Raw genomic sequence first — 26,132 nt, forward strand, 5'->3', positions numbered from 1 at the left:
CCAATATTACTCACTTATTCCACAAACACTGACTGCGTGACTACCATATACCAGACACTGTTCTAGACACTGAAGTACACAAGACAGAAAAGGGCCCTGTCTCACGGAGCTTAACTCTAGAGGGGGAGATAGACAATTATACTAGAAAATATCAGGAAAGGTTAAATGCAATGGAGGAAATAAATAGGGTGCTGTGAAAGAGAGTAAATTGGCTCCTTCTGTTCTGGCCCAGGTCCTGTTGATCTGGAAGGAGCCTTATTTCCTCAATAACACCCCTCCCTTGGCAGGAATAATTCAAGACGGCTATTCTATTCCCACACAGCACTAGTCAACCTTTCCTTGGTCTTGAGCATGTCATTTGATCTATCTCTTGGTAGGGCTGCCTCTTGGCCAGAGGTCAAAAAACTTTTTCTTAAAGGGTCAGTTAGTAAATATTTTTGGCTCTGTGAGCCATAAGGTCTCTGTTGCAACTACTCTGCTGCTGTAACATGACAGCTGGGTGTGGCTGTGCTCCGAAGGTCTTTATTTATGGACACTGAAATGTGAATTTCATATCGCTTTCACATCACAGAATACTATACTTTTGATTTTTTTTTTTTTCAACCAATTGAAAATGGTTGAAAATGTAAAACCCATTCTTGGCTCAGAGGTACAGTAACAGGAAGCAGGCATGATCTGGTCCGTGGGCCACAGTTTGCATACCCCTGCTCTAGGCCAGGAAGAACCCAGTAAGGGGGCTACATATGACCTTCTCTGGGTGTCATGTATTTCATGGCATCTTTTCCCTGAAACTAAAAGTACTTTAACCCAACAGAGGCTAGGGCAAAATCTCCTTACTAAACAAAGACCCTCGGGGAGCCTCACACAGCAGAGGCTGACATGAAAGATAGGCTTCAGCTGTGTCCTAACACCATCCAGCCCAGATTTCTCCAGCAATCTCATCTGGAGAACTCCATAAGGAGGCCAGAGGCAGTGGACTTTTCAAATGGCCACACTGGAAAATTCTGTCATGCAACCCAGGTATACTTATTCATCCACCCACTACATTTTCTAATCAGAGACATCCACCCCACTCTAAGCAAGTAGGTAAGACGGCACAACAATAAACAGGTTGGCTTATAACCCATTCCACAGCTCATTCCCTCTGATTCTGGCCTCCCTGTGTGTAGTGTAAGTGCTAGACATTAAGCTTTTGACTGCTCAGACATCCATTTCAAAGACATCCATCTTGGGTAAACAAACTGCCAGCCATAAGGCACAGCTACTAGCTAAACTACTAGGTAAGGAACCAGGCTGCTCCCTCCCTTGAAAAGTTCCTTTTTAGAAAGCCTGAGGTAACCTAGGTAACTAACCCTTGAGTGAGCTCGCTCTTCCCTTCCCACACACTAATTCCCATTCTTATGTTTTAAATTCACCAATAAAGGGACTTCCCTGGTGGTTCAGTGGTTAGGACTCTGTGCTTCCACTGCAGGGGGAACAAGTTTGATCCCTGGTTGCGGAATTAAGATCCCACGAGCTGCACGGCGTGGCCAAAAATATAAATAAATTCACCAATAAAGATTGAACCTGCGAAACCCTAGCCACCCCACTCTTGGACCCTAATAAACACAGAGACCCAGGTCCACAATCTCTTTCTCTCTCTCTCTCCCCACAACCTTCCTGTGTGGCCCTTGAGTGTGCCATGTACCCTACAGGACCTGTGAGTAGTAAACCTTGTTTTTTCAAAGTTCCTTGATGATTGTTGCTGAGGTGCATCTTGCAATCATAATAAGAACAACAAGGGCTGGTCTAGCCACAACACTGGCTCTGGGGAAATGTATGTGGGGGCTTGCCACAAGTACTACAGGACTGGATGAGTGCCCCAGGCATTCCTAGCCGATACTATCGATAGGCTGAGACCAATACAAAACACTGTGTGTATCCAAACCCACTCCAAGAGTCTCCATAAAAACGATGGCAAAATATAGGAATGCAGGGACCCTAACTCCTTTCTTTTAAGCCACTGACAGATATCCTTTGAGCCCACCCCACTCGGCTAAGCTCCTAGAAATGTCATTTTCTCATGTTTCCCCCACGTGTTACACTCCTATAGGATGATTTCTATCTTCTCTCTAGCTCAAACCATATGTATTTATTTTGCTTGCCAGCCCACCACTCTCAACCAAAGGTAGGGAATAAGCCCCTTGGTCAGGCTCTCACCTTTTGTCCCACGGATGATGTGGATGCTCTCACCAGCATTAATTCTTGCCTGTACGTCTGTGGAGCTGTTGAGTCCAGGAATAACAATATCTAGTGGAGACAACAGACCTCAGATTTAGATTACATGGGGCCTGACTGAAGGAGGGAAATAAAATGCAAAGTCCACATCCACCCCTGTTCCTCAATGGTTTCCCTAAAGCGTCTCAGTGGAGCAGAGGTCAGAACCAAGGAAGTTTTGAAACCAGCAGGGCCTCTCACAACTGTCTAAACAAAGAATACTGTGAAAACAAGAAACTTTTTAGAAATCTGATCATCTTTCTGATCAATTTTCCTTGATTTAATTTAAAAATCATAGAGTTTTTGGTTTAGAAAAAGTTTCAGTTCAAATGTTTATTTCTATTTTTGTTTCTCCCTCCCTAAGCTATTTGCATGTATCTGCTGCTCCTGTCACTATGAAGAGAAAGAGCATTTTCAAGAATCAGCAGAGAAACAGGATTATGAGAGGCTCTCTCTTTTTTTTGGCTGTGCCGCAGGGCATGTGGGATCTTAGTTCCCCGACCAGGGATTGAAACCACACCCCCTGCAGTGGAAGCGTGGAGTTTTAACCACTGGACCACCAGGGAAGTCCTGAGAGCCTCTCTCTTTGTTTTTAATTTGTTTCAAATTTTTTTCTTTTTTTTACAATGAACAGCTATTATTTTCATACTCAAAAAAACCAATTAAGATGTTTTCATGAAAATGTATTATGAGTATTTCTAGATAACAAGATGAAAAACAGCATCATGAAATGCTTTCCTTCCCAATTACCCTGAACCACAGAATCAATTGCAGGGACGGATGGGCTGCCCAACTCCTACCACTGGCCCATCATGCTCGATCTACATTAAACTTACAAAGAAAGAAGCAAGAGACATTTAGGTCTTTTAACTAAAGAGGTTGAGAGCTGTCTTTCATACCCACCTGACCCTACAAGTCAGGCAGGACTCAACACATTCACACCTCTCTCTGAAGACCAACCCTATGTCCAGTGACATTTCCACAATCTCTGCAGTGTTCAGAGTCCATCCCACCCACCACATTCAAGAAAACCCAGTTCCATGTTGCTCTTCTTAAGACATTTCATTAGAATGCAAATTCTTCAAGATCAGGGACTGCTGCCTTCTCTATTTTTACCTAGAGTGCCAATGTAGTATGGCCTAGAATGCAAACATTGTTTAATAAATACTTCCTGAATGAACAAAGTAATTTTAAAAGGGACAGCACCCTGGAAGAGAACTCAGGAGCTCCCAACCTGTTGTGGTGACCACCTTCTGCACAAGGACTCCCGCACGTTGCAGGTAGTTGATTGGGAAGTTCATAGCTGGATTTGTGCTGGAGGCAGAGCTTACACTACCTCCCAGTGGGACATGCCGTGGCATCATGGGGATTGGGGTGGACTGTACAGGACGAACACTGGCCACAGGCTTCTCATCACTCTTCAGTGTTGGCTGCCTAGGAGAGAAAGAGAAGCACACTAAGGAAGTTTGGCAGAACAGCCCTTACTTATCTTTCTGCAAAGACTGCTGAGCCTCTCCAGACTTCCCCATTCTACAGCCTCAGATGCTGCTGAGAGAAGGATCAAAAGAACCTGCAGGGTATGGTAAATTCAAAAGGAGACTAGAGGCAGGGCTGAGACAGAGAGGAGACAGAGATAGCAAGGGATAACGCCTCTCAGAGTCTAAGAAGAATCAATGTCAGTGGAATAATGCCTTTTTGGAAATGTGAGGTGACATCTGCTCCTCTAGAATTTGGACTGTCTACATAAATTAGGAATTCGTCCTTGGAAGGAATTCATCCTTGGAAGTCAGGTAGAGGCAAAGAGGCATTAAGTGGGGGGGAAGTTCTTCAGAACACGGTGCATACTAATTTGAAGATAGATGGGTGGAATTTTCCCACTAACCCAAGAAAATAGGGCCATGTGACGTCACATGTTCTGGTGGTCTTGAGACTATCTATCCAACTTTAACCATCGTTACGCTCTGAAATCTCAAGTTTCAATAAGTAATGCAGACACCTCTCTCTTCTGAATTACTTTTCAATGGACTTCTCCCAGGGCCAATCCCCAAAGTGCCCCTAAAGTCACAGCCACCACAAAAGCAGCAGCAGGCAAAACGCCGTGCACAGAAGTTGGGCTTCTACATGGCACAGAGCCATGGCCAGCCTGAGTACCGGTTGTGCATCTCTTACTACCAAAGTGCCAAAATGTTATCCTGTGGTCAATGATGCATTCCTCACTTTTCACCTTCCTTTCAACTGGATGTTGGTACCTTGAGAAAGCTACTCCTTATTTAAGGTTTCTGAAATAAAGCCCCTGTCTCTAAGATTTCTGAAGTCTGCATCTTTGGTCTTTAGTTCAGAGAAAGAGAGCCTCTTGGACTGGTATGCTCTTCCTCATCTGACTGAAGACTGGCACATAAAAGAACACACCACTGCTGTTGGAGTAGGTCTGCATGTCTCCTCAGTCACACTGCTCTCAGGTTGCCTTTGGGCAACCCCTGGGGCCCTGTGGATGCCATCATTCCGAGATAGGCCAGGTAGCACGGCAAGCTCACCAGGATCTGGGACCCACTTCCGCAATGCCTGCCCAAGGTGGCTATGCAGGAGCTGGGGGCCCTGCTCAGATGTCAATGGGACTCTTCTCAGGATAAGAAGTCAGAAGGGTAACAGGAATCTAGCCTAAGCCCCATACTCTGCAGGGGCTAAGGCTAGGAATTTGGGCGGAAAGGCCTCCTCACATGTACCCAGACAGGATAAGGAATCAGCAGGATCATGGGATGGCTCATCAAATGCTGTGAGAGGCCAATGCCTCCCACAGGGCCAGAGTTGGGCCAGAAAAGGAGCTGAAATCTCCTCACAGCCCAGCTCATTTGTCACATCTTCCCCCCATATGGCTTTTCTCCTACTGGGTTCAGACTTAGTCCATTCCTGCTATTACAAGGAAAAGCCCAGGAAAGAGATAAAAGGGGTGGAGGACCAGAGAAGAACATACTCAGGCAACAGTATCTTGGAAAATGACACAGAAATAAAGTTTGAAGGCTTTGAAACATGGTAATTTTCTACTTGAAAGCATCTTATACATAAAAAGTAGCAAATTTACTCACCAAAATTTAGTCTTACATAAAATCTTACATGGCTTCAGTTCCTTTAGAAACTCATTTGACAAGTTTATTTTTTGGTAAACATGGAATAGTCAAAAGAAACAATTCTTAAATCTATCCCTCTCAAAATAATTATCTTTAATTCAAGATAATCAAATAATGTAAAAATGCAAACCAGGCAATCAGGAAGCTGATCTGATAAAGGCTATGAGGCACTTTGTCTTGTAATGAGGAAAAAAAACAGAGATAACTATTCTATAATTTCCTACAAAGAGCTTTTCTCCCACCTAGCAATTGGCTTCCATGCTGTTCCTATTCTTAATAGTTCTGGAAGCTGTACTCAAGAAAAAGATTTTTTGCTCAGGAATAAGGCGGACACAGAGTGAAATCCCATTAGGAACAGCAGGATTCCCTGACTGCAATCCAAGACCCACAGAAGACCTGGCCTTCACTCTTGAACTTCGCTGCTAAGTGAGGGCTAGCACCAAGGGGCTGCAGATAGGAAGCAGCTGTGTGGGAGGGCTGGGCATTTGTGTTATGGGAAGCTGCATCTCCTCGGGAGTCCAGAGGGACTCTCCTGAGTCACAAGCCCAGCAGCTCACTCTTCCAGCCAGAGCTGCTTAAAACACCAGGGCTGCTGAACTGCTTCAGCACCTCATCCAAGAGCAGAACCTCTCAGTTCACAGCAGCCAAAGAGCAAGTTGTAGGGTCTCCCTTTATTTAAAAAAGGAACCAGTTGAAAGGCTTGACCCTGGCCCAGCAGCAAATCTTCCTCCCTTTTCAGTGACTCACCAGTTTCTCTGACTGAAGGCAGGGATGCTGGTCAGGCTCTGGTCACTGGCGGGGTAATACTGAGCATATGATGGGCGGGTGTAGGGGACCGATGTACGTTTGTCTTCCTCGTAGCTTTTCTTTGCTGCTTTTTTCTCAGCTTTGGTCAGCTTGTGATCCTTTCGGTTAAGGAGCAATGACTCATGCTCAAAAGGCTCCTGGGGACACAGGAGGATGTTGATTTAATTACCAGTCTTTGTGACATACAATAAGCCTTACTTTGAAACCAAGAAATGGCTGGCTGTCTCCAGTACTTAGCAAAGAGCCTGCTCACAGACACACAGGTGGGTTTACTGTCTTCCTGTCAGCAGCATAAATTCTCAACTCTAACCTAGCACCAGCTTTGGACAACCTAAGTCTGCCTTCCATATCAAAAGGATGGGAGAGTTCAGAGAATTACCAGACTATATTTTCAGAACTTTTCCCCCTCTCTTTCTGCTAGGAAAACTCACAACGGCCAAATTATTCTCATGACTGAGCACACACTCCTAGGATGAGACTAGGATAGGATAGGTGGTTTGGAGAGGGGAGGGGGACTGTCTGGGGCAAGGAAAAGAAGCAGATGAATTCAAGTTGTCTGCATGAAACAAAACTTTGGATGAAGGAAACTAGCTTGCCAGACAAGCCTCCCTCAGTGGAGAGTGCAGTACTGGGACACATGCATACCAGGGTCTTACCTTGGTGATGAGGTGAGGGTATTTCAGACAGGCAAGTTGCAGGACTGGCTCCTTGATCCCCTTTATGTTCAAGGATGCTTGGGGAGCTGGCTCCTTCTCAACAAAGTGCAGTAGGTTCTCCACCTCCTTTCGAGTAAAGTTCAGCATTGGATTGAGATCATCCACGACCCTATCTAGAAGGGAGAAGACATGGAGAAAGTCAGTTCACAGCAAAGAAAACTGCAAAAGCATAGCTACAAATATTGGAAGAAAGGTTGTGGGTGGCATAATTGTTACCAATATCTAAACCATCTCAGGCCACCCCATATCTGAAAGTCAAACAGCAGGTCTGAGACCCTCATGAAACAGAAATATGTTAAGAGAAAATTGCATAACCAGCTCAGCTCTTATCATTAAACCCATCTTCAACAATCTGAGGTAAATTCCCTCTTAAGCAATTATTTGAATCAGAATGAGATGGAAGGAACTGCTAACTTTCTATGACTGAAAGCCTGTGTTTCCACATCCTGCCCCCCTCCCCTCCCACTCTTGATACAATTAGAGTGGTAGCCTGTATAAATGTGCCTCTTCTGAGCCTGGAAGATGGCCCACCTGACATGCCCTGCTTGGAAATCTGACGGTCATAGATCTTCTTTTCGAGGGTGAAATCAGCCACAAGGCGATAGATGTGACAGGGCTTTTTCTGGCCGTAACGGTATACCCGACATACTGCCTGAGCATCATGGCAAGGGTTCCAGGAAGCATCAAACACCACCACTCGGTTGGCACCAATCAGATTCACGCCCAAGCACCCAGCCCTTTAAAACACAAGCCAATAATCACAGAACCTTTAGTTTTTAAGATAGTTTTCAAATTGGTTTTACCCTCTGTGACTCCTACCCCGATATTATCCTCTTTATCCTAAGCAGAATATACTGAATGATTCTGCTAATGAACAGTGCATTCCTCAAGCACTGAAAAGTATGCCCTGAAAGTCCAACATGGAAGTACCTACCAGCTCAGAAAGAAAACCCACCCTCCCATCCCTCTGTGATGAGTAAAGGCCCATATCTTGGCCCCAGAGTGATGTCACTGGCTGAGGGGAAATGTCTGCGTACCAATGTTTCTGATGTGTTTAGTCTAACAGCTTAGGAGAATGACTGGTTCATACCCTATCGAGGGCATTCTGATGGCAGAAGGCAGCACAGCCTGCAAGTCGCTTGGCATGAGACAAATAATGCCATCAGCCTTTTACAGTTATATTACACTTTCTACTTATTAAAGCACTTTCACATTCATCACATCATCTAAGCCTCAGAACCGTCCTGAGAGAAAAGATAATTATGACCATTGTGAATGAAGGTCTCAAAGAAATTCATGACACTATCATAATTGCCCTTCTAACACAATTTCTTTCTGCGGTCCCCTCTCTGACCTCAAGAACAAGTCACAAACCTGAGGAGATTTCTTCTGACAGAACTTGGACAAGCCTTTGTGGTACCTGCCCATGCAGTCAAATGCCCTGAATGCAGTCCTCTGACCTCCCCTCTCAGGATCCACTCACCTTGTGGAGAGAAGGAACAGCCAGGTGGTGAGGTTGCTGGGATCATTGAACTGATTAATGAGCCGCTCCCTCTCAAAGGCAGGGGTGCTACCATCTAGCCCTAGGACAGAAGGAAATACACAAGAAATGGACAGATGAGGGCAGTGGTATACAGCAAAATCAATGGGCAAATGTGTTTAAAACAAAACAAACACACACTACAGTGCTCAGCTTCCACACCCTGGACATTCCGTGGGGATCTACCATGAGACCCAGGCATCTATAATTTTAAAATACCCCCAAGTGATTCACATGTGCAACAAAGACTATAAACTGTGTTTTTCCCTTTAGTATCTTGGGTCAATTCTAAGGCCAAGGTTCCTAGACTTCAGAGTGCAAAAGAATCACCCTAGTTAAGGAAGCCTGGCAAACACTGGCTTAAGGTAACTGCTCTGCCTCAGTCCTGTGAATCCTAGTGACTGCAAAAGGACCAAGGGTTTTGTGTTTTGATATGGATGATGTTCCTCCCCCACGCAGGAATCCACATTGTTAACAAGCTCCTAAGGCTAAGAAGTTGCTCGAAGGAGACATAAAAAAAAATAGAACTGGAGCAGTGGGATGGGACATATGAGTGAAAAGAGGGAAGCTCAAAAGAAAGAGAAAAGGTAAGCTTCAGTTAAGAAGCATGAATAAGGGAAGAGAGGGGTGACATTTGCCACCTATAGTAAAGCAGAGAAAAGGGCAAAGCTAAGGGTATGAAATACTACATGGAGAACTGAATCACTACCAATGTAGGAAGCATTAGTTTAATTGCCTGGTATTAGAGGCTCCCTCAATCAACACCCCAATCTACCTTTCAACTTGAGTTCCCACAATTTCCAAGCACAAAAAAGCTCAGCACTGACTCACTGGGCAAGCCTATAGTCAACACAAGGATCCAGGCTAGCTCCTGTGCTGGAGTCTCATCACCACCCCCTGAACCTCCATTTCTCTAAATCTTTCCTTTAGGCCAGGGCTTCTCAACAAGAAGATTTCCCCACCCTGCTACCCCACAGGGAACATTTGGCAATGTTTGGAGACAGTTTGGGTTGTTATAACGCTGTGGATGCTACTGCCATCTAGTGAGTAGAGAACAGAGATGCTGCTAAACATCCTACAATGCAAAGGACAGCCCCCTACAACAAAGAGTTAACTGGCCCAAATGTCAATATCTGGTCAATAAGTCTCTGAAGTCAATATTTCTCAACTTTTTTTTCATTACCACCCCACTAAGGAGGCTTTTTACACATTTTTTCCCAATCACCATGCCCTCCATAAAATTTTAACACCACAGATATACTGTATATGTTTATTCATTATATACATATTTGTGCTTTATACTCTTAAAAAGTTAAGATTTTTTGTCTCCTCGAGAACCAATTTTCACCCCCTTAGGGACATCATCTCCCCCAATTTGAATACATGATCTAGGCTGTGTTCACTTTGTTCCTTCTGCCTAAGATGATCTTTGGGCCACACCAGCTCTGTATATTCAAATTCTCCCCATCTCTGCAAGTCTAGTACAAGTCCCACCTCCTCCAGGAAGCCTTCTCCAACCATCCTCACCATGATGATTCTGTCCTCCTTAGAACCCCCGTGAGGGCAATCAATCAGTGCTACTTTGAATCTGTCCTTGAGTTGCTGCACCTCAGATGATGACAAGGCATATGTCTTCTACATCTCTGCGCTCCCCCTATCTGGCTTAAGCTCCCCAGCCCAGGACAGTGCCTCACACAAAGCAGCTCGCTCTTAGTGTCTCTCTGCTCCTTAGTCAATCACAGATATTCTTGTTCATGTGATGGTGAATGGAGTAGAAGAAAGGAAGAGAGAGAGGGGAAGGAAACTCTTAGGCAGACCTTGCCAAGGCTCCAGGAAGAAAGCAGCAATGAACTCACGGAAGTAGCTGACGTTTCGAACCCACTTCTGTACTCCTTGCCCCTCAGCACCAGGTAGACAGGGCGCTTCTCGTTTGCCTAGGAACTCCTCGATTAAAGCCAAGGTGGAAAGGCTCTGGCTGAAAGGGACACATTTGGTTCAGAAGGCTCCTGGACCTAAGGGAATCTTGTTCCCCAATAGGCCCACCTCAGCAGGCTCCCCTCTGACAGTGGGAGCTCCCACATCCTACTCCCCACAAAGAACCACCCTAGCTCATAAGGGAGTAGAGTCATCCACACAATTATTACCACCACCTTACTAAAAAATTCTCTATCCTATTACTTCCTTGATTGAAAAATTCTGAGATTTAGCTCAGTGCAGAGTAACAAATAGCATCAGCATTAAAAACCAACACTGCATGAATATGCCTTAGATCTAATTATAGGCCACAGGCAATATTATGGATCTTACTAAGGAGATAGATCATTTAAGTTGCTTCCAAGTTATCCAGAGAGCCAGTCCATAAAAGCAGTGTAACACTAGGCTCTCCCTAAGTTACAATCACCGCTTTCCTCTCAAAGTATTTTACACATGGGAACCCTCAGTCTGAGACTCCCAAGCCAGGCTCCTGCCACTTAGCTCTCACTGGAGCATAATCTAGTCGGAACAAAGGAGAAGCAATCTACTTTACGTCTGTTTCCCTGAGGAGTGAGGCCTTGATGGGACTCAAAGCTCTGGCAAGACTGAGAATGTGACTTGGAACAAAAAACATCATTTACTTGGCCTTATATACAAAGCTTAGAAAAAAAAAAAAAAGGCTGGGGAGGCACAGACGCAGTTTAGACCAGGGGTCAGCAAACGTTTTCTGTACAGGACCAGAGAGTAAATATTTTTCGGCTTTGCAGACCACACACAGTCTCTGCTGCATATGCTTCTCTTTTTTTAATTTTAATTTTTAATTTTATTTTTTTTGGCCGCACCCTGTGGCTTACAGGATCTTAGTTCCCTGACCAGGGATCGAACCCGTGTGCCCCGCAGTGGGATCGCAAGAGTCCTAACCACTGGACCACCAAGGAATTCCCTGCATATGCTTCTTTAAAAAAACAAAAACAAAAAAAACTCTTTTCAAATGTAAAAACTAGCTCTCAGGCTGTACAAAAACAGGCCACAGGTCATATTTGGCCTGCGTCACAATTTGAAGGATTAGACTGTGATCTCCAATGTTAGCCTAAGGTTTCAAATTGTTCTTTGCAGAGAAATTGCATTGGATAAAAAAAGAAACTCTAAGAAAGAGAAGAAATGCAAGAAGGTCCTCACAAGAAGCACTGGTTGCAGAGGCATGGAGATAAAAGGGGGCTGGTGCAACCCCGGATGGTCTCACTCTGCAGGGGTTGTATCACTCTTTACCAAAGACACACACTCGGCACTTTCTCTTCCTACCTGAACACAAGGATCTTGTCTCCAAGCTTCACACTTTCCTCAATCAGGTGGAAAAGCAGTACCATCTTGGGAGAGTTCTCTAAGACACCAGTCTGGTAATTAGTCAAAAGGTCCTTGGCCTATAGGAGAGGAAATGAGGCAGCTTGGAGCAGGTCCATGGCCAGATTACTAGAAATACAATTCTCTCCCTCAAAGGCAGCAGCTCACGGACAACCTTAATAGTTCCCTGCAGACCTTAGCAGTACAGTGCACTGCGCAAGACCCACCCTCTCCCCACGAAAGCTTTGCACAATCCCTTCTCAGCAGTGGTTTATGGCCACAAAAGTATCTGCTTGACTCACCCATTCATATGTGACAATGTTGTTGCCTCGCTCCTGGAAAGGGTTAAAGCCGACCCCTTGTAGGAACTTGCTATTGGTCGCCTCTCCCATTGAGGCGTTGTCCTCACTCTTGCCTTTTGTTCCCTGTGAAGGGCAGCGGGCACTAGTCGCTGATGAACCAAGCTCTTCCACGTCTAAGTCTTGCTCATTGGCCAGGTTCTCCTTCTGAAGGGCTTCGTACAGCACGTCGGGGTGATTCCAGATCTGAGGTTCAAGTTAAAGGGGAGGAAGCATAGGGCAGAGAACAATCTAAGGGTGTCCCAGGGAGTCTGGAAACATGCAGTTATTCAAACACACACCTCCCACAGCACATAGTCACACCAAAAATTAATGTCTCCCCAACCCCCTCATGGTCAAAGAGCCTGCACATTCATTTTCAGTAACCAACTCTGATTGCTATGATACATGAATGGGAGAATTCACACCAGGAGGCATGCCAGTATGATTGGTACACAACCAAAAAGGCTGTGTCACAAGTCTTGCATTCTTATTTAAGCAACAACAAGAACATTCCTGTTTCACCATGTGGCTACAGCCAACTACTGTATGAAACTATGAAACAAGACCAATCTCTCCCTATGGACAAATGTATCTAACTTACAGATGATCAACCGTAAGTCATTTCAGGGACTATTCGTGGCAGGAGTTGAGAATTCCAGGGGAAAGAGGGGGGGGGCGTGGGAAGGGTATGTATGCACCGCAGCATCCTCAAGACCATGTCTGCTTTAGCTTGCTTGCCCTGGTCTAGGACTGTGGGTACAAAAGAAATATTTTGAAACCCATCTGTCCCCAGACACACACCTTCAGCTGACTTATTAAAGCAGTGCTCAATTGGAAATAATATCCAAGAGGTTGGTTGAGAGCTGTCAAAGAAACAGATCCTTTGTGAGGCAACAGAGAGCATCTGGCCAGGTCAAAGACAAGTCAGGGTCCATCAACCTGTTCACGAGGCTCAGTGCTAAAGACACCTAGGCCTTGCTGTCCCCAAACCATCTTAAGCATTATCAGAATGAAAGAGATCTTGATCTGATTAAATACAGAATCAAATGGAAGGTATCCCTAATAATGTGTCTATGCTATGTATTTCTTGAATCCTGATTACGCTAGCAGTCAAAAATTTTGTCCCACGATGTTCCACCATCACTCCATTTCTCAGGTGAAAAAAATCAGTGAGAAAGGAAGTGACTTCTCAAGTTTGGTATAACAAGTTGCACATTTGCAAGGGGCACCATTTACATTATAGTCTATGAGTGGCACTCCCGGGAACTGTCTTGCCTTGGAGCCCTCAATTCAGTGAACTTCTTCCTTTATCAAGGACTCCCAGCAGGAACAACTCCCTTGGGACCGTGAGCATCCTTAGTCTGTGTCTTAGTATTCCCTGAGGCCTCAACACACCTTGCAGCAGACACAGAAAGCCTTGAGAGGGTTCAGCCCCAGCCAGCCGCTGCTACCACAGTCCCGGAAGCGGTCCATGAACTGTGTATACAAATCTCGCTGGATCTTAGAGAGTCGCACCAGGATCACATTTTCTTCCTTGGCAGGGAGATGAATCTTCAGCACAGTGTGGCCTCTCCTACAAAGGTACAGATCAGAATTGACAAGGCAGTGTGCCCAGGAGGGGTCAGTGCAGGATAAAAACAGAACCCTGCATTTCTGCCACACCGCCTTCTTTAGGATCTCAACATTCACAACAGCCTTACCATAATGCGGATTGGCTCAGCAACCATCAAGAAACTTATTTTGAGTATAAAAACTAGAGCAAAGAGGCAGAGTGACCTGGGAACTCCAGGTTCTTACCCTAATCTAGGGCTGCTTCTCTAAGCTTTCTCCACACATGCCATCTTAACAAGGAAAAACAAGGAGATGCTTCAGACTGGCCTAACCTACATCTTCTAAGATGCTGAAACTGGTGAAGCCATACCCCTGAGAACCACCACTTTATTCTTTCACTCAAGTCATTAGAATGGTAGCTGTCTCCTGCTTCTCTCAGCAAGTAAGGCAGATATCCCTAGTAACCTCAAAGATTAACTTCTGAGAAAAGCACTTCTGGACCAGACTCAGAGATTGAAATATTGGATATCCACCGTCTGCTAGCTATTCAGGAAAAGCTATTCAGTAAAAGGAAAGTTGTACTATTGCCCTACTAGAAAGGGGCCCTCCCACTGTTACCACCTTTCCCCTTCAGGAAAGCCTTGTCATGTCTATTCCACCAGGGCTCTCCAAGGATTTAGAAAACAGAGCCCTGAGGATGGCTCACCTCTGCACAAAGCCCTCCAGGAGGCTGTGCAGGACATGGCTCCGGTACCGCATGAGGCGGACATCCTGAGGCGTGCTGTCAATACACTGTCCATTCAGGATGGGGCGCTCAAACATGTTGCTGAACTCCTGCCGGGTGCCAAGGAAGTCTGGGCGCACAAAGTCCACCATGCACCAGTACTCGATGAGGTTGTTCTGCAGGGGGTATCCAGTCAGCACCACCCGGCGGCGAGAGCGAATGTTCTTCAGGGCCTGTGAGGTGCTGGCCTGGCAGTTTTTGATGCGGTGTCCCTCGTCACAGATTACCACATCAGGGCCAGGGCGGCATAAGGCCTTCTCAAACTCTAGGGAGGGAAGAGGATCCGGAGTAAGAGGGTGAGAGGGTCTGCTCTTAGTCAACAATATGAGAAGTAGGGGTGCACCCTGGAGGAGACAGAAGAAATGAAGGAAGCAGGAAAGCAAGAGTCAGCCCCCATTGGTGAAAGGGAGCCAGCCATTCAAGCTCCTGTGCATTTGGTGTGACACACTAACCTGGCCTATTGACTCTTGCAGTAAATATCCCTTTTCCCTCTTTCCTTTCCTTAATTTTTTTCCCTTTAGGCTAAGAGTAAAACTGACTTGCATTCCTAGGGCTTATACCAACTAGGTAGCAGACAGCATGACTTTACAGAGTACCAGCCTAGGATTAAAAATGAGTCTGGATGATTTTGATGGGAATAATCCAGACACTTCCACTGGCTCTCACCATTGTCTTGGTGCCATCTGAGAGCTGGCTGGTGGGAACTAACTAAAGGACAAGGTCTTCCTGGAGTTACTCGCCAGTCAACGCTAAATGGCAAATTCAGCCACAGAAGCAAACCCAAAAAACAGAATCTCATAGATGAAGAGATCTATAAAATGAAACAGCCTCTGAACCTTAAAAAAAATTTTCTTCCCCAAATAGACCAAGGCCCCATAGAAGAGGGAACAGAACTAGAACTATGAGAAAAATGGCTTTCACCAAAAAACAAGAAAATTGGGATAAATTCTTCTTTTATAAATCCACAAACAACATTATTACTACTCTGTATATTAGCGATTTAAATACTTTATATTTTCTTAATGCTATCTCACAACATCTCTGGGAAGTGGTGAAGGGAGCAGTTACTCTTCTAACTATTCTATGAAAGACACAGGGGAGTCTCCCCCATGCCAGCCTGTGGCCTGGCCTACCCAGAATTCCACTGCCTGCAGAGAAAGCAATACCTTCTGAGAGCCAGTGCAGGTCATCCCACCTACCTCGGGGACCAGGATTTCTGGTTCCTGTCAATACAACTCACATCAATAATGCTTCCCATTTGACTAGGTGCTATAGCAGACACTATTTCTTTTCCCCTGGATCACCCTTTAGAGTATTCCCAGAGAGGCTGCCCACCTCTTCGAAACTCCTGCTGTCGATCTTCCTCATCCAGATCAATGATGACCGGGTGAGAACGTTTCTTGGTTTTCTTCGGTCTACCTGTGGCAAAGGATTTCTTCAGGGTGAGGAGTCTGTACATTTCGTACCCCATCAGCAGCACCCCACCCTCTGACACCCAATCAGCCATCACTTTAGCACGAGCTGCCATTGTCCTGCAAGAGTGAACAGAAAGAAAGTATTATTGCTTCCCCTGCTCCCCAGGAAAAATTCCTCACAGTCAAAGCTGTGTTCATGTACATTCAGAAGTCCTTATTGCCAAAGACTTCATGTGGCAGCATCACAGGGCTGGCCAGCTGCCCAAGGACTTTCCCACCATTCTAGAGACACTAATTGTACTAAGGATGGACTGGTTCACTGATGATGGTTAAATAACAAAAAACAGAAATTCAATGGCACAAGACAAGCAAAAGTGACAACCTCCCTGGATGTACATTCATGACTACAATTCTACATTTGAGGGAGAATTTCAAGTTATTCCCACAATGAATACTAAGTAGTAAAAGCAAGGGCAACATTCTGCCTTTCACCTGCCCAGGTCCTCGTGAATAAAGAGCCAAGGACGCACAGTAAAGGAAAAAGAACAGCAGAGACCGGATGCCACTCAGCACAGTCCCTCTACTCCTAAACAACTGAGCCCTGGCTGTATTTCATTGACTGCTGTGTGGACTGACAGTCCTGAAATCTAGGAAAGAGCAGGTGATCAGCCACCAGTGGGGCCACTCATAGTCTCCTCATTTTGATGTGTGTGACCAAACATCACAAAAGGTGGTCTCTGCAGAAAAGAAAGTCTACCTTCTCAATTATCCATATCAACGAGGGGAAAGGGTAGCATGGATTGCTGGCTTGGATCAAGAAATAGCTTTAGATTTTTGGAAACCAGATTGAATTTACGGAATGGAAATATAAATAATTTTCTTTAAATCTGAAACAAAAAAAGGTTTGCACCTTTCAAAGCCTGGAAGTTGTACTGTTAAAGGTCAAATATAGATTGGTGCTTAAAAGAAGAGACTGGTGATTAGGTTTCTAATAAAAGATAAATGTAAGAGGTGAAAAGTTAGGAGATGGAAAGTTTCATTTTATCATGTTGAATTTTATTACTATACACGTGGGAAAACGTGACCATGTACACAGATTTTTCAGGATATAAAAACATCTTCAAGCAGAATACAAGAAATTTTCCAGGCTACATGACTCTGACTTTACTGAAAAACTAGGCGGAGAAAAAATGAGTAGCAAGAAGAGAGAGGGGGATACATCAAGAAACCAAAAGGAATCTGGGAGGACAGGCACATACCCAGATAGACTGCCTTGACATCCAGATCCTGGGAAGAAGTCTAAAAGGAAAGCGGGGGACCTTCCCTGGTGGCGCAGTGGTTAAGAATCTGCCTGCCAATGCAGGGGACACAGATTCAAGCCCTGATCCGGGAAGGTCCCACATGCCATGGAGCAATTAAGCCCGTGCACCACAACTACTGAGCCTGCGCTCTAGAGCCCGCGAGCCACAACTACTGAGCCCATGTGCCGCAACTACTGAAGCCCGCACTCTGCAACAAGAGAAGCCACCGCAACGAGAAGCCCGCACACTGCAACAAAGAGTAGCCCTTGCTCACCGCAACTAGAGAAGGCCTGCGCACAGCAACGAAGACCCAAGCCAGCCAAAAGTAAATAAATAAAATAAATAAAAATTTTAAAATAATAATAAAAAAAATAAAAGGAAAGGGGCAGAGAGGAGAGGGCAGGCCACCTACTTGTGCTCATCATTCAAGATGTGAACTTTAAAGAACCGAGGCTGGACTTCTTCAGGCTTGTTGTCAGCTGGAAGGGCTTCAGGAGCTGGGAGCCACATGTTGAACTCTGCCAGCCAGTTCTGAAGAGTATTAACCTATCAGAAAGTCAAGTCCAAAAAGAGAGTTTTAGGGAACAAGCTCAGAGCTGAGCTCATAAGGCTTTTTAGTGCCCAGTAAGGCATTACTCCAGAGCTCTGCAGAGGGGTGACCAAGTGGTGCCTTCCCACTTACCGGCACAATGGCAAGGACGGTTTTGGCTGGCGTGTGGCGGAAGAGGACATCGATGAAGGAGATCACTTGCAAAGTTTTCCCCAGTCCCATGCTGTGGGCCAGGATACAGCCAAAGCCACTACTGGTCTTAAATCGCTCCAAGGACTCAACCAGGTTATCATACAGGAACCGGATCCCACCAATCTGACAGGGAACAAACACAAACAAATATCTTTGGCTGGCAAAGACCAGGGGTCTAGTTTACTTACTTTGGAAGTAGTCAGAATTAAGTAAATGAGCAGACATTATACCAGAGAGCTGGTGTGGATGGCTGCAGAAGTTTCCCTGAACCCTGACTAGTTTATTGGCTGGTGACGTTCTTCTCGGAGAAAACACAGAAAAGCATTCCCCTGGTATAGGGGCCCATCTGAGGCAAGAATCTTGAGTACCAAATTCCTGACTGGGTCCTTCACTTAGGCTTGGTCTGGCTGACCTTGGCTGCTCACCTCAAGGCAGCCCATTTCACGAGGAGCTATTCTTACTGTTAAGAGTTCTTACGTTGAGTCAACCTCTGCCTTCACAGAGCTTTCACTCACTGGTCCTGGTTCCACGTTCTGGGTCAACACAAACTACTCTGATCCTTCCTATCAGAAAGTCCCTCAGACTTCTGAGTTCTCACATCTCTTCCAGAGCCACAACTCCCTAATCAAAGCACTGCTCTCCAGAGAGTATCTCAATCAGTCTTTCAGATCTCACAGAAGGAGGCTCAAGATTATTCAGCCAAAAGATTAGCACCTTCTACATGATAGGGCATCTCTCAGGCTTGTCCCTTCCCATTCATCAGGAATCCTGAAGCATCAACTGCTAGGAGGAAGAATCAGGCCTTTCCAATAGCTGCTCATGGTACCAAACAAGTACTTCACAGGCTGTGATGCGGGTGACGTCCACAGCAAGGAAGCTGAAAGGAGACCAAGAGAAGAGTCCAGATTTGCTGTACCTGATGCGGTTTCACTGCCCGTGCCAACTGCGGGGCCAGGAAGACATTCTCCTCCTCCGGAGGGTGGTTCAAGTTGACAAGGACCCGCCCCAGAGCATCGCGCTGGTTTAAGACGTCATTCACATGGGTGCCTCCTTTCTCCTCTTCCTCATCCTCCTCACTGACAGACTCACTGCTGTCCACAATGTGCAGAGTGTCCTCCTCTCCAGAGCTCAATTCAATCACCTCTGAGACAGCCAACAAAACAAAACAAAAACTCAGGAAGCAGAGATAATTTACTGCTCGTTGTTAAAACAGGAGAGCATGGAAACAAAGTTAGAACTTGTTATCACTTGTAAAAATTTTTGTTTCTATTATTTCTCTCTTTTAGCTTCATGTTAAGACAAGGGGAAAACTTATATTTACCAAGGAGACTCAGGGAAATTTGTCACAGTCAGACCCCAGACTGAATGAGGAAGGACTGAACAATCTTCTATTCAAAGGTACAGCCAATCTCTCAGGGCAAACACTGGGTCAGGAGGAAGGAGGGGCACCTCTGGCTCAATCTTACCATCTCGACTGCTTTTTTCATCCTCACTGCCACTGCTACTGTCCAAACAAATCACTTCCTGGGTCAAGACCCGAGGAGGCAGTTGGGGTCCATCACTTGCTCTTAAGACAATTTCCTCTGGGGAAAAAAAGATGGAAGGGAATGTCAAAACCACATTTAGCTCAAACATATTTTCCCAAATGATTTGCCATCCTCCTCCTTTGTTGCTCTCTGGGGAACTATCCCCTGAGAAGACAAGTAGAGGGCATCTGAAAAACCCCAGTCTTCTTCCCAAATTCCCTTTTCTCTACTGGCTCTTACTTCCTAGTATTCACCTGACCACTAGAAAATGTCCTAATCCCTTGGCATGTTAACATCCAAAGTTATGGATGAAAATCTAAATAACATCAATTTGAGGAGGTACATTTTTATCCATCTTACTTTTCAAATGAGATCCTTCTGATCATGTGCTTCTAAGAAACTGAATGGATTGAAAGGATTCCTGAGAGGCCACCATCTTATTCCAGCTCTGTCCTTGACCACAGTGTGCACTGAGGGTCTCTTCTCCCTGCAGCGCGGGGCCTTTCCTGCCACCTCCACTGCTTACCGGGAAGGAACTCCAGGGGAACGGTGGGAATGGGGGCTGCGTAATCCTTCCTCTGCTGTTCCAGGCGTTTTCTTCTTTCCAATTCTTCCTGTTGTGCTGCTTTGGTAACTGGCTCCAACTGATCCTCCCGGAGCAGCTTGCTAAACATTTAAATAAGAGAGAGTACTTGGGTTCACTTGAGATTTGGGCAATGTAATGTCAAGATAAAGAGGGAAACCATCATTGCTGGGCTCAGAGAGCTGAGGTGGGAGAAGCCATATCAGTCCCACTACACCCATGAAATGGGCAAGGTAAAAAAATAAATGGGACTTCAAGGCTCAGGTGGTTCTGGGCTAATATGTTTTTCATATTATTTAACTTCCTGACAGGTGCCCCTGCTGAATCATCTCTGCACATAACAGATCAAGAGTGAAATAGAGTAATATGTAATTCATAAAGCTGGAAAGCAGTATAAAAAACAGAGGTGTTATATGGGAAAGTAGGATTATGGATGATTCTACATCCTTATTTCCCAAACTTAAAGTAAATTTTCAAGTCATCATTATGTTTAAAAAAAAAATGAGGGTAGGAGGAAAAAAATATTTATCTCCTTTCAACAGCAAAATTGTCATTGGTAGAAGAAAGGACTATTGGGGATTTGGATAGTTAAGGAAGTTCACATCTGCTGATCTCTTAGCTCAAGGAAGAAGCCCTGCTTTGGACCAGACAGTTGTCTTCCAACTGATGTTGAGTTCTAAGAAAATAAGAACTCAACTTCTTTTATCTCCTCTTATTTTGAGACATAAGGAAAAAATAAAGGAAGAAACCAGAGTCCAACCAGAGCATGCTATGGCTGCTTCCCGGGCCTCCAAAGAGTGGGACACTCTCCAGGGGTGCTCGAGTGCCATCCACTTCAGCCCTGTATCCTCTGACAGCCCAGACCCAGTGGTCCTGAGCTGCATCTTCACTATTAATTGGGGCACACAACTTATACTTTTCTCCTTGGGAAATCAGACTCTCCTGCTCAAACCAGTCCTTTTGCTACTGACAGCCTTCAAATGAAGGTAATACTTCTATTCCCTCTCTTCCCCTCTTACCCAGAGCATAGCTCACCGTATGTTTCTCCTCATGTGGGAGGGCTTCTGAGCTCTCTTCTTTTTGGGGTCCTCGGAGGCAAGGCTCTTGCCTTGGTGGTGCCTAAGCTGCTCTGAAGGCTCAGACTGAGATGAGGTAGTTGAAGTGCACCGCGGTGGCCGCTGCCCATCTTCCCCCAGCGGGGCACACTCAGTGCCACACATGTCTTCCAGGGATGGGTCTGAAGAGACAAAGGGAAAGAGGTGCCAGGGACCAACCTTTACTGGAGGAAGAGTGGGTTTTGATGCCAGATACACCAGGGTTCAAATCTCAACTCAGCAACTTATTAGCTGGTGATCCAATAAAGCAAGTTACATCTCTCTGAACCTCAATGGACTTATCTATAAAATGAGTATAGTAATGTCCACACTGCAGACCTGTTGTGAGGACTAAATAGTGTGCATGCTTAGAACCAGGCCTGGCCCCCAGAGTAGGCTCACAACAAATGATAGCCATCACTCTTGATATAATTTAGCACTATGATCAGAGTGAGGAAGTGTCATGGTCTCAGACTACTCAGAAAGGGACAACTGAGTTCCCAATACAGCTCACACTCATTTGTATGACTCTAAGCAAGTCTCATCTGCCAACAGGGAGACCACTCCTCCCTTCAGTGTATTAAAGGATTCATTCAATTTACCAACCATTTAATGAGGGATTACAACATGGCAAGCACTGTCCTAGATGCTTCAAGGAATATTTCTAAATTCCTTCCCTTTAAGGAGTTTGTTTTCTAGACATAATAAGGCAAGGTGTGCTAAATACAAGAGGGGCAGGGAAACTGACCTAAAGACCTTCAAAGTTTAAGGTACCATTTTTCAGCCAAAGGTAATTAGCTAAACCAAGAATAATTGGGCTATGAAAGGTACTATTTCATGGTATGATCACACAAGGAATTATATGGGAGGTAAAATGTAAGTGAGAATTTAAAAGATGAACAGAATGTCTAATGGTATTATTGCCTTGGGGACAGGGGAAAAAGGGGAAGAAATTCCTGACAGAGGGAATGTCGTTTGTGGTATCAACCACCAGCAAGAACTGGGGTCTATGTGCACATCCCTCTCCTCATTTGCTGAGCTGCATTCTGTTCACTGGATGGGCAGGCTTTGACAATCACAAAGACCTGTCCCCAAGTCTGCCACAGCCTCCCAGATACAAGCACTACACAACCAAAAGGTCTTTCCCAAAGGTAAGAGGAATTCAGAATAAGAACAGAAATGCTGAAACTGAGGTGCTCTAGTCCATGCCACTTGGCTCTCAGGCAGGAAGGACTCAGGAAGTTTTGTTTTTTGTTGGTATTATTTTTGTTTGTTATTTTGGATTTACCAGTTTTCCACTAGTGTCTTTTTCTGTTATAGGATCCTATCTAGGATACTATATTGTGTTTAGTTTTCATGTCTTTTTAGTCTTCCCTAAACTGCAGCAGTTTCTCAGCCTATTCTTGTCTTTCATGACGTTGATTTTTTTTTTTTTTGGTCCCTACCAAGGGACTTGTGCAATCTTAGTTCCCTAAGTTTGAACCCAGGCTCCGGCAGTGACAGCGCCAAGTCCAAACCACTGGACCACCAGGGAACTCCCAACCTTGATACTTTTTTGAAGAGTACTGGTCAGGTGTTTTGTAGACTGTCCCCCAATTTGGGTTTGTCTGATGATTAGACTGGGGTTATGACTTTTAGGAAAGAATACCACAGAGGTGAAGTGCTCTTCTCATCACATCTTATCAGGGTACATGATATCAACATGACTTATTACTGGTGACATTAACCTTGAAGTGGTGTCTGCCAGATTTCTCCACTGTAAAATTACTATGTTTCCCTTTCCATATTTTATTCTTAAGAGGCCAATCACTAAGCCTGGCCCACATTCAGGGGGAAGAGAATTAAGCTCCATTTCCTGGAGGGAGGGGCATCAAAGAATTTCTGGACATATATTAAAACCACATACAAAAAAGCTTGGGGGGGCGTTATTTGAGACTTTCAGAACACAAATATCCTTAAAAGTTTCATCCACTAATTATAACATTCATCAGTGGATCTTACCTAGAGCAATTATTACTGTGGTGTTCTAATGGTGGTTTTCTATTTCCCTCTTTCCATCTACATTTATTATCTGCAATTTTTCTGTAAGGGAGATTTGTCCCTTCTCCCTCATTTATATATTCAACATTTAAAAAAACATGTCAGGGCTTCCCTGGTGGTGCAGTGGTTGAGAGTCCGCCTGCCGATGCAGGGGACACGGGTTCGTGCCCCGGTCCAGGAGGATCCCACATGCCGCAGAGCGGCTGGGCCCGTGAGCCATGGCCGCTAAGCCTGCGCGTCCGGAGGCTGTGCTCCGCAACGGGAGAGGCCACAACAGTGAGAGGCCCGCGTGCCGCAAAAAACAAAACAAAACAAAAAACACATGTCAGTATGGACTCAAGAAGAAACATGCAACCCTGTAGACTTTGGTAAAGGGAGGCCAGGGCTGCCACAGACCTCAATGAGTGAACCAGTAAGCTGATGTCCCCAAGCTGAAGAAAAGACTTACCATGGGTCATCATCCTATGCACTCAACCACCAAAAAATACCAAAGGGCCGTCTCACCAGTCAGTGGCTGAGTCAGAGAATCATGAGTGTCCCAGACATTCTGTTACTGCTCACCTTCCATGGCTTGGTGTAGCCCCTCCTGGCCCTATTACCATTCTGGGTTCCCTATGGTCTATTTCATATTAATGTCAGATTCTAGAACAACATGGAGCTGGAAACTAATGTTTCGCAAGAGATAACAGAGCACAGGGGTTCAGTATAGACACTGAAGCCAGACTGCTGGGGTGTGAACACCAACTCTACCCCTTATTATAACCTTTCTGTTCCTCAATTATAAAAAGGGAATAACAACTGTAGTGTTATTCCTCAGTCTCAGAGGGTTGTAGTGATGATTATATGAGATAGCCTAGATAAAGTGCTAAGACAATGCCTGGCACACAGTAAACACTGTATAAAACAGCTGCTGCTTTTACTATGACTACCACTATCCCAGGTACAAAGAATGGGTTTGGTTTCTTTTCTTCTTTCTTTCCTACAATAACTCTACAAGGTAAGTTTTGCTCCCTTCATTCTAAATATGATAAACTGGGACTTCCCTGGTGGCTCAGTGGTTAAGAATCTGCCTGCCAATACAGGTGACACGGGTTCGAGCCCTGGTCCGGGAAGATCCCACATGCCGTGGAACAACTAAGCCCATGCACCACAACTACTGAAGCCCACGTGCCACAACTACTGAAGCCCGTGCGCCTAGAGGCCGTGCTCCACAACAAGAGAAGCCACCGCAATGAGAAGCCCACGTACCACAACGAAGAGTAGCCTCGCTCGCTGCAACTAAAGAAAGCCTGTGCACAGCAACGAAGACCCAAAGCAGCCAAAAATAAATAAATAAATTTTAAAAATAAATAAATATGATAAACTGAAGCCCTAAAAAGTTAAAAAGATTTGCCTATGGGTATACAGGAAATAAGCAGGAAAACAGGAGCAGACAGTTATGAGAATAAGCTTTGTAGTCAGGCAATCCTGGTGTTAAATCCTGGCTTTGTCACTTACTAGCTCTATGTTCATGGGTTCAACTTCTCTGAGCCATAGTTCCTACGTGTGTAAATGAGGATGTAAATAGCTCTCTCATGGAAAATATTATTCTTTAAACCCTGGTCTGCCAAACTCCATACTCCCACAACCACATTCAACAGTCTGGCAGCGCACAAAGCTCTGGAGCTTGGTCAGCCATGCCAGGTAGCAGTATTTATTTGTATGGAGAACTCAAACTTCAGTTATATATCCTAACCAAAGATCAGAAATAAGAAAGCAAAGGGAGAAGCAGAAATGACATATGAAAACAGCATTTTGTTGTTACAAAATGAGTGTTTCTTACACGCACACACCCCTCCACATTCTAAACCTTTCCACTTGAGACTGCCGCAAACCAGACACTGTTCCCTCTCCCATCCCCTGCTTTTAGTTTAGCCTAACATACATTTGAGCATCTGCTATGTATCAGGCCCTGTGCCAAGGCACAATGGAATGGTCCACGTGGGGAAACATGTGTATACGTATACAGTGGAATGCCTAACAGCAATAACACTTGGGGAAAGGACACAATCTAGTCTTGCCTATCACTGGTTATGGGGGCGCTTCCTCGGGAAAGGTGAGACTTGAGTTTAATCTAACAGAATGGGTAGGCACCAGCTAGAAAAGGAAGGAAAAAAAGAACATTCTAGACAGGTAGAGGAGCATAAGCGAAAGGAATACTCTAAACAAGGTGGAATGGTTAGGAAAGTACATGCAGTTCAATATTGGCTAAAATGAACTAAGCAAAATAGCAGCACGAGTGGCCTTCCAACCCAACAACCACTTCCCTGTCTCTTCCCAGGAGCCCCTTGTCCAAGGATAACTTAGGTACAGACCAGAGGTACAGGCCAAGTTTCTTGGATGCTGGCACAGAAGTCAATCCCTGTTCCAGGGAAGACTAATTCCAAGGCCTTTTATTCCTAGCATTCTATATCCCATTGCCTGGTGTTTGGGTAGGGAGGGGAAGCTAATGTGGCCATTGTAAAAACTGGGTGGAGGGAGATGGTGGGTGTGGACCTGTGTGCATGCACACACACACACTCACATGTGAATGCCCAGGTTGATTCACTCCCCTGAAGCAGCACCGGAAGCATCTTCCTTGACTCTTACACGGAGAGACCACTAAAGATTTCAGGTAGATAACCTTTGCTTTTTGAACAGCAAAGGGGAAATGGTCAAGGGAGGCACCAAAGAATGTTCATGACGGGACACTGCAATATCATTAACAGGAGCAAGAGGTTAAAACAATCCCCTCTCCATTACCACTAGGTCCACAGCAGGCATTTTATAAAAAGGCCTCCTAAAGACAGCAGAGTCCAGGGTGGTTAAGTGGCCTTGGCTCATGGACGTGTTCCACCTGCTGAGGAGACAAGGTGCCATCGCTCCTGTGTCCAGTCAAACATGAGAACTAAAAGAGAAGCTCCAAAGTAGAACTGCAAGTCTGGCTAGTTGTCTTCCCAAATTCACTACCCTCCTTA

The 26,132-nt window shown here is 45.1% G+C and overlaps 1 protein-coding gene across 2 annotated transcripts in view; it reads right to left on the reverse strand.

The window, feature by feature from the left end:
- The window catches only part of RAD54L2 (RAD54 like 2), a 90,899-nt gene that overhangs the window by 7,982 nt on the left and 56,785 nt on the right, over positions 1 to 26,132 (reverse strand). For both annotated transcript variants that reach the window (XM_033424498.2, XM_033424493.2), the window contains 18 exons: positions 21,038 to 21,239; positions 19,946 to 20,085; positions 19,360 to 19,476; positions 18,810 to 19,036; positions 17,834 to 18,016; positions 17,564 to 17,697; positions 15,771 to 15,967; positions 14,358 to 14,700; positions 13,496 to 13,673; positions 12,062 to 12,304; positions 11,721 to 11,839; positions 10,301 to 10,419; positions 8,388 to 8,487; positions 7,436 to 7,641; positions 6,845 to 7,017; positions 6,129 to 6,325; positions 3,491 to 3,690; positions 2,200 to 2,289 (listed from right to left, as the gene is read on the reverse strand). In XM_033424498.2, the coding sequence (XP_033280389.1) occupies positions 2,200 to 2,289; positions 3,491 to 3,690; positions 6,129 to 6,325; positions 6,845 to 7,017; positions 7,436 to 7,641; positions 8,388 to 8,487; positions 10,301 to 10,419; positions 11,721 to 11,839; positions 12,062 to 12,304; positions 13,496 to 13,673; positions 14,358 to 14,700; positions 15,771 to 15,967; positions 17,564 to 17,697; positions 17,834 to 18,016; positions 18,810 to 19,036; positions 19,360 to 19,476; positions 19,946 to 20,085; positions 21,038 to 21,239 (3,168 nt within the window). The remainder of the gene's footprint in view (positions 1 to 2,199; positions 2,290 to 3,490; positions 3,691 to 6,128; positions 6,326 to 6,844; positions 7,018 to 7,435; positions 7,642 to 8,387; positions 8,488 to 10,300; positions 10,420 to 11,720; positions 11,840 to 12,061; positions 12,305 to 13,495; positions 13,674 to 14,357; positions 14,701 to 15,770; positions 15,968 to 17,563; positions 17,698 to 17,833; positions 18,017 to 18,809; positions 19,037 to 19,359; positions 19,477 to 19,945; positions 20,086 to 21,037; positions 21,240 to 26,132) is intronic.

Source organism: Orcinus orca, chromosome 10 (genome assembly GCF_937001465.1).
Source record: "Orcinus orca chromosome 10, mOrcOrc1.1, whole genome shotgun sequence".
Lineage (NCBI taxonomy): Eukaryota > Metazoa > Chordata > Mammalia > Artiodactyla > Delphinidae > Orcinus > Orcinus orca.